Source organism: Sapajus apella, unplaced genomic scaffold (genome assembly GCF_009761245.1).
Source record: "Sapajus apella isolate SASKATOON/1434 unplaced genomic scaffold, GSC_monkey_1.0 scaffold2, whole genome shotgun sequence".
NCBI lineage: Eukaryota > Metazoa > Chordata > Mammalia > Primates > Cebidae > Sapajus > Sapajus apella.
The window spans coordinates 83,364,670-83,379,800 of record NW_022436942.1 but is presented as its reverse complement, the minus strand read 5'-3'; the positions used below and the strand labels follow the sequence as shown (position 1 = coordinate 83,379,800).

Here is a 15,131-nt window from a genome sequence, read left to right as displayed (position 1 = left end):
GTTCCCAATTTTGTTTTCCATTACAAATCATGGGGCTACAAACATTCTTGCATGTATCACAATAAGTCTTCCGGGAATGGAATTCCTAGATCACCGGGCACGTATGCACCTTCAGCTTCACTGACTACGCCTGCGTTGCTCTGCAGAGCAGCTGCGCCAAGCCCTGCCCACCCCTCCTAGCACAGCTGGATTTCCAGCTGCCAGGCACAGCACAGCGGGAGACTATCCCTTCAATGTCCAGGCTCTCAGAAGCTCAGAGCTGGCCGCTGCCTGTATATCCAGCACCAGGATTCAGATTCAGGGCAACGACCACCCACCTGCCCACCGTTCCCAAGCACAGAGCCCCCCGTCTGGCCTCCAACTTGACCCTGACTTCTCAGGGGCTGGGGACCAGGAGCCTGGTGGGTGTTAAACCAAGCTGGGGGAAAGGACGTCACACTGCAAGTGACAGGGGCCTCCCCTCCAAGGGCTGTTTTGGAGAACTATCACCAAGCCAAGTTACACATCCGAGCGCTCCCAAGCTCCCAACTCACGCCTAATCACAGAAAGAAACAGAGATGAAGTCATCACCTTCCTCATTCCACGCTTCCACGGCCATGCCCAGGTTCCGGGCCTGAATCTCCCCTTTATACACAGGAATAGAAACATTCTGGCCCATGAAGCAGGAGATGATGTCGGTGCCTCCTGCAAGCAATGGCAAAGGGAGATTCAAAATTCAGAAGCCCAAGACAAGTTGCTTTCAAATTGGTGAGCAACAAAGGAGAAAGTGCCCAGAGGACAAGTACCTACTACTCTCCCAGACAAACACTGCCAATCCCAGGCAGGTGGGCCTTCTTTTCAGGGAGTAGTGCGACAGGTGATATGGAAACTGGAACGAGCCCCCAGCATCTGGTGATTCATGTTTTGGCCGAGCCTTCCTGCTAAAGGATGTGCTAAGTAAATGACCTCCTGTGGCCACACTGAAATTCAAGACTCAGGATCGCAAAAAATGGAAGCTTTGCCTGTGCTATGTACCCAGCAGACGCTGCTAGGTGGACCCATCACATGGGAAGGCTCGCGTGCCACAGTTTACATGGACTTCATGGTTGGAAAAACAGAAACGTTTCCAGCTGCAACGACCATGGAGTGTGATATCTCACGAGAGACTGTGCTACATGGAAAACACTCCTCTTTCTGGAATGAGCTGGAAATGGAGTCAGGCTCCATAGGCCACCATGCAGGGGAGCAGTATGAATCCCCCACCCCAGGCTCCTGCTGACAACAGCCACTCTCTGACCCAAGCCTGTGCGGGAAGAGAAACAGTAGCAGGGTAAACCCGTGGGAGAGCACACTCTCACACTACACACACACATATACACGCACACACATGTACACGCCACACACACATGCACACACCACACACACATACCACACACATGCACACACACATGCACAGACACGTGCACACACACATACCACACATACATGCATACACACACACACACACACACACACACGAGCACAGCAAGGGCAGAACACACAGAGGACAGGGTCATTCCACTCCCACAGATGAGAAAGCAAAAACAGTGGAGAGTGGGTGACAAGGAGCACCCCTCCCTAATCCCTGGGCCCGGTGTCTGAATTCTTTTTTTTTTTTTTTTTTTGAACAGTGTCTCACTCTGTTGCCCAAGCTGGAGTGCAGTGGTGTGATCTCAGCTCACTGCAGCCTTGACCTCCCGGGCTCAAGTGATCCTCCCACCTCAGCCTCCCAAGTACCTGAGGTTACAAGCACACACCATGCTCAGCAATTTCTTTTTTTGTTTTTTTTTTGAGACAGAGTCTGACTCTGTTGCCCAGGCTGGAGTGCGGTGATGCAATATTGGCTCACAGCAACCTCTGCCTCCCCATTTCAAGCAATTCCTGCCTCAGCCTCCCAAGTAACTGGGATTACAGGCATATGCTACCACGCCCAGATAGTTTTTGTGTTTTTTGGTAGAAATGGGGTTTTACCATGTTGGCCTGGCCCATCTTGAATTCCTGACCTCAAGTAATCCACCTGCCTCAGCCTCCCAACGAGCTGGGATTATAGGTGTCAGCCATCATGCCCAGCCACAGCTAATTTTTTGTAGAAACAGGGTTTCATTATGTTGCTCAGGCTAGTCTTGAACCCCTAGGTTCCAGCAATCCTCCCACCTTGGCCTCTCCAAGTGCTGGGACTACAGGCGTGAGCCACCACGCCTGGCCCACAGCTAATTTTTTAATTTTTTGTAGAAACCGGGTTTCATTATGTTGCTTAGGCTAGTCTCAAATTAATCTCCAACTCCTGGGTTCAAGCAAGCCTCCCATCTTGGCCTCCCAAGTGCTGGGATTACAGTCATAAGCCACTGCGCCTGGCCCATGCCACTGTTTACACTCACTCATATACCTGAAAAAAATATTTTCATTAAGCAAAGGTTTTCCCTAATCAGGCTCCTCGTGTATCAATTGGGATGTAGGGCGTTCAAGAGCCACATGAAATGACTCGATGGCTCCAAAACCCAGAAGGGTTGACATTGGCGTCAACTCTAAGACGATTTTATTTCTTCTTTCAGGCAGAGAATAAAATGTGATGTCTTCTCTGCCATTTCACGTCACTGACTGACATGTCCCATGAAAATGAGTGAGTCACGTTCGTTTCCGCCACCATCAAGGTCTGAGCAAGGCTGCTGACCTCCTTCCCACTGCTCACCCTGCTGGTGGGAACGGCTCAGTCCCCCACCTCAGGCTGAGGAACCAACTGTGGGGAGAAAGGGTGGGGGTCGGCCTCAGGCTTCCGGCAAATGCCACCTCTTAAAGAGGTGCTTTGAGAGTACATTTTTTTTTTAATTTTTTTTTTAAAGACAGGGTCTCACCACAAGCAGAAAAATCAGAACTACATATGTGTAAAAAGAAAATAAAAGTGACCCATCTTGGGTCATGCCTGTAATCCCAGCACTCTGGGAGGCCAAGGTGGAAGAATCACTGAGCTCAGGAGTTCAAGAACAGCCTGGGCAACATGGTGAAACCCCATCTCTACAAAAAATTTAAAAACATAGCAGAGCGTGGTGGCGAGCATCTGTGGTCCTCGCCACTTAGGAGGCTGAGGCAGCTACTCAGGAGGCTGAGCCCAGGAGGTTGAGGCTGCAGTGAGCTGTGATCGTGCCACTGTGCACTCCAGCCTGGGCAAGGGAACAAACCCTATCTGAAAAAAAAAAGGGACCCGAAGATTTCTATGGGCAGCAATGGAATCAACTCTAAGTCACATTAAGGGGAAGTGAGGTATGTACCCTAAACTACATCTGTGTACACATTTACACACACTCACAAATACACACTCAATCACACACGCTCACCTCCGCACAGAACATCTCTGAAGGAAGCAACATCAGCTTCCTTGGGGAAGGGGGACGGCAGCAATGAGGATACTTTAGTGGACTGAATTTTTTTACCACATGCGTGAACCATTTTCCAAGCACACTTTATGTTAAGGAAAAAGTTATGAGAAAAAATGCACTTGGGGGCCAGGCGTGGTGGCTCACACCTGTAATCCCAGCACTTCAGGAGGCAAATCAAGGTGTGTGGATCACCTGAGGTCAGGAGTTTGCGATCAGCCTGGCCCACTTGGTGAAACCCCATCTCTACTAAAAATGCAGAAAAATTAGCTGGGCATGGTGGTACATGCCTGTAATCCCAGCTACTTGGGAGACTGAGGCACAAGAATTGCTTGAACCCAGGAGGCAGAGGTTGTAGTGAGTTGATACTGCACCCAGTGCACTCCAGCCTGGGTGACAGAGCAAGACTCCGTCTCAAAAAAAAAATTCACTTGGAATCCACATATAATACACTCATATATATACATACATGAGTGTACATGTACACATCCATACATACTTGTTTTCAACCTACAAAAATGACCGTACCCTATAATTCTGCAATCTGATTTTTTCACTCATCATGACCACGTTTCAATGTCCATCAGTATATTTCTATCTAAACAAATACTTTCATCCTTGCACTTCCAATGGCTGCATACATTAAAAATGTACCCTAAGTTATGCAGTGAATTTTTTTCTGCTGTACAGACAGGTGTGTCTGTATCTTACTTATATAAACAATGTTGCTATATTTCTCCTTCATTTAGTGGATTCTCACTGTTTGTGGATTCTGTTTTTGCAAATTTGCCTACTCACTAAAATGTATGTGTAACCTACAGATCTGTACCCTGGAGCTTTTGCGGTCTCTCTCAGACATTGCAGAACAGTTGTAACCCTAAGGTGCCCATGGACGTTTCCACTGAGGTCACATAAGGCGACACGGCCCCCCTACCTCACTCCCACACACAGGAGACCAGGGCAGGGTGGGGTGGGGCAGGGTGCTCTGTTCCCGGGCTTTACAACCCAGCCCTAGCACAGGACAGTGCAGCGGCCTTGGACAAGTCACTGAATGCTTCTGAACTGCATTTTCTCTTTCACAAGATAAAAAAAAAAAAAACAGAACCTACCAAGATGTGTTGTTTTGGGTTTTAAGACTCTAATTGGGAGGGGCGTGGTTGTTCATGTCTGTAATCCCAGCACTTTGGGAGGCCGAGGCGGGCAGATCATGAGGTCAGGAGTTTGAGGCCAGCCTGGCCAACATGGTGAAACCCTGTCTCTATGAAAATTACAAAAATTAGTCAGGCGTGGTGGCAGGCGCCTGTAATCCCAGCTACTTGAGAGGCTGAAGCAGAAGAATCACTTAGGCCCGGGAGGCAAAGGTTGCAGTGAGCCGAGATCGCGTCCCTTCACTCCAGGCTGGGTGACAGAGCAAGACTCCATCTCAGAAAACAAACAAAGACTACAACTGATGTGAGAGGGGTGTGTGTGTGTGTGTATGTGTGTGTGTGTACACACGTATTTCCCCCACGAACAAAGGTTCTGTACGTGCTAACTCCGTGTTCACAGGGACTTTGTGGAACATCACTGCCTCCAATAACGAGAAGGGACTGTGTGTACCGGCTGCACAGTGGACCATGTCCTTGGGGTGAATCCGAGCCTGGCGGAAGGTATCATACTTGTGGGGCCGGCGTGCCTCCCAGAGGCGGGGATGGCTGGGAGGACTGTCCCCCAGGGCCATACCTGAGATGGAGCCCAGGAGGACGCTGCTCTTGATGCACCTGTAGACGTACTCGTAGCTCTGGGCTTTCAGCGGGGAGCCGGTGGACAGGATCGTGTGGAGCATCTGGAGACTGTGGGTTTCCACTAGGGCGAAGAACCACCGAAAGATGAAAACTAAACCCAGTGCCTGAAGCCTCACTCAGAAGCAAGAAAGGGACAGATCTGATTTCCTTGATTGGCAGTACAAGGAATGAGTATTAAAGGGTCACACTCACCCGGCTTCATGGCCTTCTCTTCCAGCACCGACAACCACTTGGCCCCGGTTACCAGGATAGTGATGCTAGGGCCCAGGCGGGAAAGAAAATACCAGAAACTCTTCAAGGCTCTTGCACCAATGCTTTCTAAAGTTAGTGATTTATTTCTGAGAAGTGTGCAAAACCCAAGAGGGGCATTTTTCTGGGTTGAACTCATACTTTGTGTTTACTCCAGTCTGCCTTGCTCTGAGGTGCACCTGACTGTGCTCTACGCTGACTCTAGCACCCAGGGCCAGCTCCCTTCACCATGAGGCCTCGCATAAAACCGCTGTTCACACGAACACGTCATCTTCCCAGCTGCAGAGTATCTTATCTTAAGGGACCAGAGGAGGCCATAAAATCGCGACCCCTCAAGTTCTATCCTCACATAGTCATTCACCAATGAAGAGAGGGCTACAGAATTTTTTTTTTTTTTCTGAGACAAGGTCTCCCTCTGTTGCCCCAGGCTGGAGTGCAGGGGTACAATCACAGCTCATTGCAGTCCCCTACTCCTGGGCTCAAGTTCTTCTCCCACCTCAGCCTCCCAAGTAGCTAGAGCTACTGGTATATGCCACCACACACAGGTAAGAGACAGGGTCTTGCTTTGTTGCCAGGCTGGTCTTGAACTCCTGGGCTCAAGTGATCCTCCTGCTTTGGCCTCCCAAAGTGCTGGGAGAATTCTTTATTTGTTAAAACAAGTGCCATATTTAAAACTCTCCACCCATCCCCTTTTCTTACACAAGTTCACATTTTTATTAAACTTGGAAAAGTGCAGCTCTTCCCCACATTCAGATTCCATAGTTGTACGCATTTGTGCTCAGAGAAGGACACACGCTGCTGCATAGACATCACTGCGTTTTCAAGGGCAGCACTGTCTCATATGCGATTTTCTTCCAGCCAGGCAGCCCTTCACAAGTAAACTCCATCTTCCCAACTAAGGAACATTTTCTCTTCGGGGCCCAGAAGAGGCTGTGAGATTAAGACTCTTCTGTGTCACTCTGGGCAGTAGAACCTCAGTCCCTCTGCACATTCGGTGGAGAGACTCATCCAGGGGGGAAGACTGCCATGGCACTCCCTGTTGGGAGCTATGAGGCAAAGTTGCACATAACATGCTGAAATTCAGGGCTGGCTCTGCTGGGCGTGGCCAAGGTAATGGCAGGGTGGATCTCCCTCTGTGCAAGGAGGTGGGTTACCATGGTCCAGTCCTTCCACCTCCCACACCTTCGTTCTCTTACTTCCCCAGACCCACCTCGCCACCAACAAAGCCACCACTGTACCGTGGAGACGGCTGGAGTTTGGGGGGAGGGAGACTAGCTCCTCCCACCATCCCCCTTTCTTCTTTCATAAACTCAGAGTTTGATTAACTACTTCGACATCATAGCCAAGGATTAAGCTATAACTCTCTTTGCAAGTATCAATAACGGAGGATGGAGATCTCAGGACTCTAATGGTGATCACCCGGCCCTGGGCAGGAGTGACCGCCTCGAGCTACGGGTACAGAGCTCTCCAACCAACAGCCACGCCCAAACACCACAGGGGTTTTACGCAGCTTATCCCCCCACTGCCCACCCCCAGAACACTCAAAGACTCTGTGGTTCTCAATCGCATCTAAGTGCAGGCAAGATTCTCCAAACCCTGATCTTGGTGAGGCGCTGCTGCACTCGGAGGTGGTGCTCTCCGGCCTGTCAGTCACAGCCCTGCTTGTCTGAAGAAATGGCAAAGTCCCCCATCTATCTCCAGGGTGCGCATAAGACGGGTGAGAAATGCAACACCATTCAGCTCCTGGAAGCAGGGAAGCCCACCTGTGGGCGCGTCTTATTTCTAGGGAGTACTGTAGGGGTCGCTGCTCTGAAGCATGAGACAGTGTCAGGGCTCTAAACCACTGGGACCCAGTGCCCACTACTGCCCAGAGCCCTGCACAAGCCGGGTGTGGATCAGCCCAGAGGGAGCCTCTCAAGGGTCGCCAGCAGCGTGTGGACTCCAGCAACCTGAGTCTCCCAGCTTCTCCCCCTGCCTCTGTCCCTACCCCGAAATGCTCTCTCTATTCAGACACTACACCACCCTTTTTTTTCTGAGACGGAGTCTCTCTGTGTCTCACCCAGGCTGGAGTGCAGTGGCGTGATTGCAGCTCACTGCAACCTCCGCCTCCAGGATTCAAGTGATCCTCCTGCCTCAGCCTCCCAAGTAGCTGGGATTACAGGCGTGTGCCACCACACCAGGCTAATTTTTGTATTTTTAGTACAGATGGGGTTTCACCATGTTGGCCAGGCTGGCCTCAAACTCCTAACCTCAGGTGATCAGCCCACCTCGGCCTCCCAAAGTGCTGGGATTACAGGCATGAGCCACTATGCCCAGCCTACACTGCCCTTTTAATAACATGAACCTGATCACGGTGCTCTCCTGATTCAAAGTGTCCACTCTTATCCCATTCCACTTGGGGAAAAACTCACCCTCCAGGCAGCCCCAAAAGTCCCTGCCCCTCCAACCCCTGCTCTTGCCCTAGCCCCACAAAAGCCCTTGACACTCGGGCCACAGGACGCCCCTTCCAGCTTCCACAACACACGGATCCCATGCCACCTCTGGGCCTTGGTCCTAGCGGTTCCCTCTGCCTGAAGCCCAGTCCCCAGTCCTGCAAGAGTAGTTCCTGAACCTTCCAGCCTCAGCCCAAATGCCAAGACCTCTCGAGGACTCCCTGGCTCGAAATCGCACAGCACTCCTCACTGCCCCAGATCAGCCTCTCTTTTCCTTACCTTCCCCTGCCCCGTACCAGCCCCATGAGGACAACGAGTGCTGGCCCCTGGTCGCTGCTGTGTGGCCCCCAGAACCCAGCAGGGAGCATAGCACAGGGCACGTCGCCCAGCACACACGGTTGTAGATCCCGGCAAAGTGCTGCCCAACCCATGCACTTCCTTAGAGGGACAAGCCCGCTCACCCGCTCACCCACTCACCCCTGCCCTCTACAGCCATCTAAGACAACAGCCCCATTCAGAGACGGGCAACACCAGGCAACGCACGCAATGTGCACGCCTGCCCCGCTACTAGCAAACCTGGACAAAGTCGTCAGGGTCCTGACCCTAATTCTATACACAATATTCCCCTCACTAGAGCCCAGAAACATACCCCTATGAAGAAAATTCGTCTTTTAAAATTATCTTGTCTGTGCCTACAAAATGAATGTTCTTTCATCAAATGTGTCAGTAAGGCTGGGAGCTGATATGCTGGTAATCAATAGAGATCTCACCCCACATTTACTAACAGACGTGGGTTTTAATCAGAGGCACTAACACAGCATCACAAGGACTGTGCTGCCCCGCGCTCCTCTTGCCACAAAACAGGATTTGCCATGACCTGCATTCAGCTGTTTCACACCACTCAGTTTCTAGGAAGTGGACAGAAGTGAGCGGAAGCGTCCTGCCCAGCACCCACTCCCTCTCACTGCTGACCACTGGCAACTAGTGGCTTGAAGCCTGCATCCTTCCGAGAGCCCCACCCACAGCCCCTGCCCGCATGCCGAGTCACACCTGCCTCGCCAAACTGCACAGGTGGCTCTCCCAGGCAGGGCAAAGGCCACATCCAGAGGGAGCCCCTCGACAGCACGACCACACCTCAGTCAGCCTCGGTGCTCTGGCCAGCCCAGGGCCCATGATTACAGCATGGAACCAGCCACTATGCTGCGAACACTCGCACAGGTATGCGTGCACACAGGCCCAGGCACAGGCATCCACATGTACAGCACACATGCACAGCTGCATGCACACGAATACACACCCAACACCTACACAAGCACAGACACCTGACACCTATATACACACACACAGCCACCTGACACCCATGCACATATTCACGTGCTCGCCTGCACTCACATGGATGTGCACACACACACACACACTCACACACACACACGCACTCACACACACACACACACATGCACTCACATGCTCCCTTTCATATTATCACACTCCACGCACGCATACACATATACTTTTACACTTGTGCACACACACAGAAGCACACACAGCAGGGTCTCCCTGGGACCTTTTACCCTTGGATCTCATTAGCACCAGCCTCACTGATGTATCCCCCTCCCTCCCTCCTCCAGTAACCCCCGACCCAGCACGTGCCTCCCCTACACCAATAAAAGCACCTCCACCTGGAGCCCGGCTTAAGGGTAAAAGGGTAAAGATTCTAAAGCCATTGCAAGTTCCCAGGGATTTGATTAACCTTTTGCTGGAAACAATCTCATTAGGAAACAACCTTCCTCACTAAGAGTGTGAGCCAAATGTCAGGATTTCAGTATTACCCAGGCCAGCCCAGGTTATATTTAAAATGTTAATGGCCAAAGATTTAAAAACATGAGCAGCTCCTGTTCCCCCCATGAACGAGTTCAGACAGAGTAACTAGGACATTTCACAGCATGATGGTTTCTGGGCCCCTGGAGCCCTGGCGACTTCTACACTCTTATTTCTGGAAACACTGGTCATCAAGGGTGACCAAGACCACAGTGGCCCGGACGTGCCAGCCAGTTGTGATTAATTCATCAGCAAAGTGCCGACGAGACCGGACCTTCTGATGCCTTCTGATGATGATGATGATAAGGTGGGGGAAAGCTAGGACCACCATACCTGTCCCCATTTGCATAATTCTCAGGCACTGGGAGGGTACCCGATGTGTCTCCTAACTGGCTATGGCCTCTGCTCATGGGATTCCTATCTACCGTCCAGCCAGGGCCACAGAAAAGAAGTGACCACCTCCAGGGGCCCCAGGAAGCACTCAGTACAGTTACGATGAAGTGAGGAGGACCCTAGAAGACAGGTGGCCGCCAGCCCCAAGGGATGGCTAGGGACAAGCAGTGCTCTCCTCCTGCCAATGGGCTCAGGAGAAAGGTGCCAGGAAATCCAAACACCACGCAGCCCCCCAATCACAAGTTCTGCCCCCACCCCTCATGAACTATCTACACACCTCCCCTGTGCGTTCAGCCTTCACCTCACTTCATCTCTGAGATGGCTTGGTTGTCCCCACCTAAATCTCATCTTGAACTACAGCTCCCATAATCCCTATGTGTCATAGGAGGGACCCGGTGGGAGGTAACTGAATCATGGGTGCAGGTTTGTCTCATGCTGTTCTCTGGACAGTGAATAAGTCTCACGAGATCTGATGGTTTTATAAAGGACACACTCTCTTGCCTGCCGCCATGTAAGACATGTCTTTGCTCCTCCTTCACCTTCTTCCATGACTGTGAAGCCTCCCCAGCCATGTGAAAACTCTGAGTCCATTCAACCTCTTTTTCTTTATAAATTACCCACTGTCGGCCGGGCGCGGTGGCTCAAGCCTGTAATCCCAGCACTTTGGGAGGCCGAGGCAGGTGGATCACAAGGTCAAGAGATCGAGACCATCCTGGTCAACATGGTGAAACCCCGTCTCTACTAAAAATACAAAAAATTAGCTGGGCATGGTGGCGTGTGCCTGTAATCCCAGCTACTCAGGAGGCTGAGGCAGGAGAATTGCCTGAACCCAGGAGGCGGAGGTTGCGGTGAGCCGAGATCGCGCCATTGCACTCCAGCCTGGGTAACAAGAGCGAAACTCTGTCTCAAAAAAATAAAAAATAAATAAATAAATAAATAAATAAATAAATAAATTACCCACTGTCAGGTATTTCTTCATAGCAGAATGAAAATGGACGAATACCATCTCACTCCTGAGTCTGAAGAACCCATGTGAAACAGGACTCTAAGCGACCCTCAGCGTTCCTCCTTTTGCTGGGAAATGTCACAAGTACAGGAATAAGATCAACGCGCAGCTCGATGGCTGCAGTTGACAACGCCCTCCTGTGAAAGAGCTGGAACTTTGCTAAGAGAGTCGATTTCAGGCGCTCTCAGTGCTAAAAGCAAAAAGGTAACTGTGTGAGGAGACGCAAATGCTAATTTGCCTGACTGCAGTGCTCATTTCCCTAGGTGTACACACAGCAAAATACCATGTTGTGCGCCTTACGATATATACAATTTTTACTAAAAAACACTCTTAAAAATAGAAACAGGTTCTTAAAAGAAATGAGATCACATGCTGCCCGTAGGACTTTTCTCAGCCCTCTCTAGAGAGAGAAGCCCCGGTCCTTGGTGTCCCTCCCTCCTTAACAGTTTCACCATCTGCTTCTGGCATCTCCCACACCCTCCTCTTGGAGAGGGGGTGTCCACAAAGGCAGAGCATTCCGGAGATACCCCGACCACAGTAGAAGGCAGCCACGGCTCTGCATCTGATCCCAAGGAGCCTTCCTGGTGCCGCCTGACCCTCGTTCTGACCACAGCACCTTGGTACCTACCCTATCCTGTCAACCAGGTCCCAGAGCACGTTGGGCGTGGGCACCAGCGGGGAGCCGTCGTACAAGACCGTGGCCGCTCCTGTGGCCAGAAGGGACACCATCCAGTTCCACATCATCCAGCCCACCTGCAAAGACAGGAGGAGCACAGCTTCAGCGGGCGCTAGGCAGCTCCCTCCAGTGCTGCCCCTCAGCTTCCCGTGTCCCTGGAAAACTGCCTAAAATGGAGCCACGGGTTAGAGCTAACTGCCCATTTCAAACACATGACACTTTGGCCCAGAAACTCCACGTCTAAGAATGCGTCGCACAGACATATTCATACATGTGAATGAAGACGTGTCACAGAAGGTCTGTTGCACCCTTGCTGATGACAGAGACAAAGCAATGTAGGTGTTATCAACACAAGAAAGGCCACAGGAAGTGCACACATGCTACTGACACTCCGACACACTTAGGGAACCCACGCGAGCGTTCAGAACAGGGCTGGCCCTAGCAGGATGAGGCGAGCCATTAAGCAGCCATGAAACAGAATGAGGCCCAGACTGACACAAAACCGACTCCAAGACATCGTTCGTACAAAACAAGCAAGGTGGAGCGCGTGCAGCATAACCCTCTTAGTCTAGAGGAAAGGACAGACATGTAAGCACACACGCAGATACACGTACATATGCACGCACGCACGGGCACACACACACACACACACACACACACACACACACACCCCTACAGGGCACTGATCCACACTAAGGCAATGAAAATGCCTGGCATGGCTGCCTCTGGGCCCTGGGAGGCAAGAGCCTTTCCCCACGTATCCCACTGGGGCTGCTTGAAATTTTTACCACATCCAAGTAGGTTTAATTTTTTTTAATTTTAACTGAAAACTGTTACCAAGTTTAAAAACGTTAACGCAAGAAGGTGCAGATACACTCACAGCACCCTCATCTACGCAGGGAGGCCGTGTGGGTGGTCCTGGAGTGAACAAACATGACAGAGCTAGGGGTACGCTCCAGCAGGAACCTTGACCCTGGAGGCCAACAGGGAGCTCCCCAACCCCACCAACCACAGAGGCAAGGAGGTCACGGGGGATGCACACAGCCTGGGAGGACTGGAGTGGACGTGGCTGGGCGTCCTGGGCCTCACCCCACATCCCCAAGGGCAGTCTCTCGGGGATCAGAGGGTGGGGATGAGGTGGCCATGTGACAACCCCAGGTCAGAGGGTGGGGATGTGGTGGCCATGTGACAACCCCAGGTGGTTCTCCTTCAGCCCTGGGTCAGAATCCCTGGACAAGAGCTCGCAGAGCTGAGGGTGAAACAGAGCACCAGGCCAGCAGGTCACCTGCGGCATGAGCGACGTAGGTTAGCCTGTGTCAGGAACTTACCTCCCACCCGCCGCAGCCTAGGGCTGTCCCCAGTTCACATGGGCTACAGTGACCCAAAACCAACATCCCCCAGAAGGTCCACTCACGCCTACTCCCCACTCACAAAGGCAGGGGCACAAGGACACAGGCAGAGGGCTCCATTTAGATGAGCTGCTTTCATCTTTTTTTTCTTCCTGAAACAGGGTCTCACTGTCACCCAGGCTGGAGTGCAGTGGCACAATCACAGCTCACTGAAGCCTCAACCTCCTAACTCCAAGTGATCCTCCTGCCTCAGCCTCCCATGTAGCTGGGACCACAGGTGTGGGCCACCACGCCCAGCTAATTTTTTTATTTTTGTAGATGAGGTCTCGCTTTGCTATCCAGGCTAGTCTTGAACGCCTGGCCTCAAGGGATCCCCCTGCCTCAGCCTCGAAAAGTACTGGGATTACAGTACAGGCATGAGCTGCCAAGCCTGGCCACTGAGCTGCTTTCTGAACAGGTCTTAATGTACTCGTTCAATTTCTTTCATTAAGGAACTATTCTTCAAAGAGGAAACCAGTGCCTGCAAGCCCCAAGCAGCACAGTGTTCCTGGCTACCTCATTGTTCAACAAAGCTGCTAAAAAGTTGAGTCAAGGCGTGGTGGTTCACACCTGTAATCCCAGCATTTTGGGAGGCCAAGGTGGGAAGATCACTTGAGCTCAGGAGGTTGAGACCAGCCTGGGGAACATAGTGAGACCTTGTCTCTATGGAAAAACAGTTTTGTTTTGTTTTGTTTTGTGAGACAGAGTCTCACTCTGTTGCCCATGCTGGAGTGCAGTGGCACAATCTCAGCTCACTGCAACCACCACCTCCTGGGTTCAAGCAATTCTCCCACCGCAGCTTCCCAAGTAGCTGGGATTATAGGCGCCCACCACCACACCCAGCTAACTTTGTAGTTCTAGTAGAGACAGGGTTTCACCATGTTGGCTGGTCTTAAACTCCTGACCTTAAGTGAGGCACCTGCCTTGTCCTCCCAAAGTGTTGGGATTACAGGCATGAGCCACCGTGCCTAGCCTCTAGAAAAAGGTTTTTTTTTAATTAGCCAGGTGTGGTGGAGTGCATGTGTGGTCTCAGCTACTTGGAGGCTAAGGCAGGAGGATTACTCGAACCTAGGAGGTTGAGGCTAGAGTAAGCCATGATCACTGCTGCACTCCAGCCTCTGCAACAGAGTAAGACTCTGTTAAAAGGAAAGAAGAAAGGCAAAGGGAAAATGGGAAAGGAAAAGTAGGAAGGGAGGTGACATCCCAGGGGTCTGTCCCCTCCTGCATCTGTGTGACCCCAGGGGTCTGTCCCCTCCTGCATGTGTGTGTGACCCCGGGGGTCTGTCCCCTCCTGCATGTGTGTGTGACCCCAGGGGTCTGTCCCCTCCTGCATGTGTGTGTGACCCCGGGGGTCTGTCCCCTCCTGCATCTGTGTGACCCCGGGGGTCTGTCCCCTCCTGCATGTGTGTGTGACCCCAGGGGTCTGTCCCCTCCTGCATGTGTGTGTGACCCCGGGGGTCTGTCCCCTCCTGCATGTGTGTGTGGCCCCAGAGGTCTGTCCCCTCCTGCATCTGTGTGTGACCCCAGGGGTCTGTCCCCTCCTGCATCTATGTGTGACCTCAGGGGTCTGTTCCCTCCTGCATCTGTGTGCAGTCCTGGGAAGTCTGTCACAAGGGTCACAGAAGGGCCCTGGGCATTGACCTGCTTTCCACTCGGCATAAAAGCTCAGCACAGAAGCACCACCAGGACCTGTAGCTAGATCCTTCTGGAAGCTCTTGATGTTTTGAGTTTTCCTGCTCTGGGGTAGAACACACTTTCTTTAACTTGCCCTAACCGTTTGTCTTTCTGGGCTCAACAAGGGTGAGAAGCCCTCCAACCCCTCCAGTTCGAGTTCTGGGTTAATGGCATGGATTCCACCATGCTGAGGCAGGCTGAGCTGGCCCATCTCCACATTGCACTGGGGAAGCCCTCACCGCGGTGGAGCATAGACAGTGCCCCGGGAAAGCCCCTACCGTGTGCAGCACAGGCCGGGGACCGGGAAGCCCTTACCGTGTGC

General features: G+C 51.9%; 1 protein-coding gene across 2 annotated transcripts in view; it reads right to left on the bottom strand.

Moving 5' to 3' along the window:
- Positions 1 to 15,131, bottom strand: part of AACS (acetoacetyl-CoA synthetase) — a 78,590-nt gene that overhangs the window by 14,001 nt on the left and 49,458 nt on the right. For both annotated transcript variants that reach the window (XM_032243990.1, XM_032243999.1), the window contains exons 10-13: positions 11,700 to 11,824; positions 5,366 to 5,430; positions 5,112 to 5,234; positions 571 to 684 (exon numbers count right to left, since the gene is read on the bottom strand). In XM_032243990.1, coding sequence (XP_032099881.1) covers positions 571 to 684; positions 5,112 to 5,234; positions 5,366 to 5,430; positions 11,700 to 11,824 — 427 coding nt within the window. The remainder of the gene's footprint in view (positions 1 to 570; positions 685 to 5,111; positions 5,235 to 5,365; positions 5,431 to 11,699; positions 11,825 to 15,131) is intronic.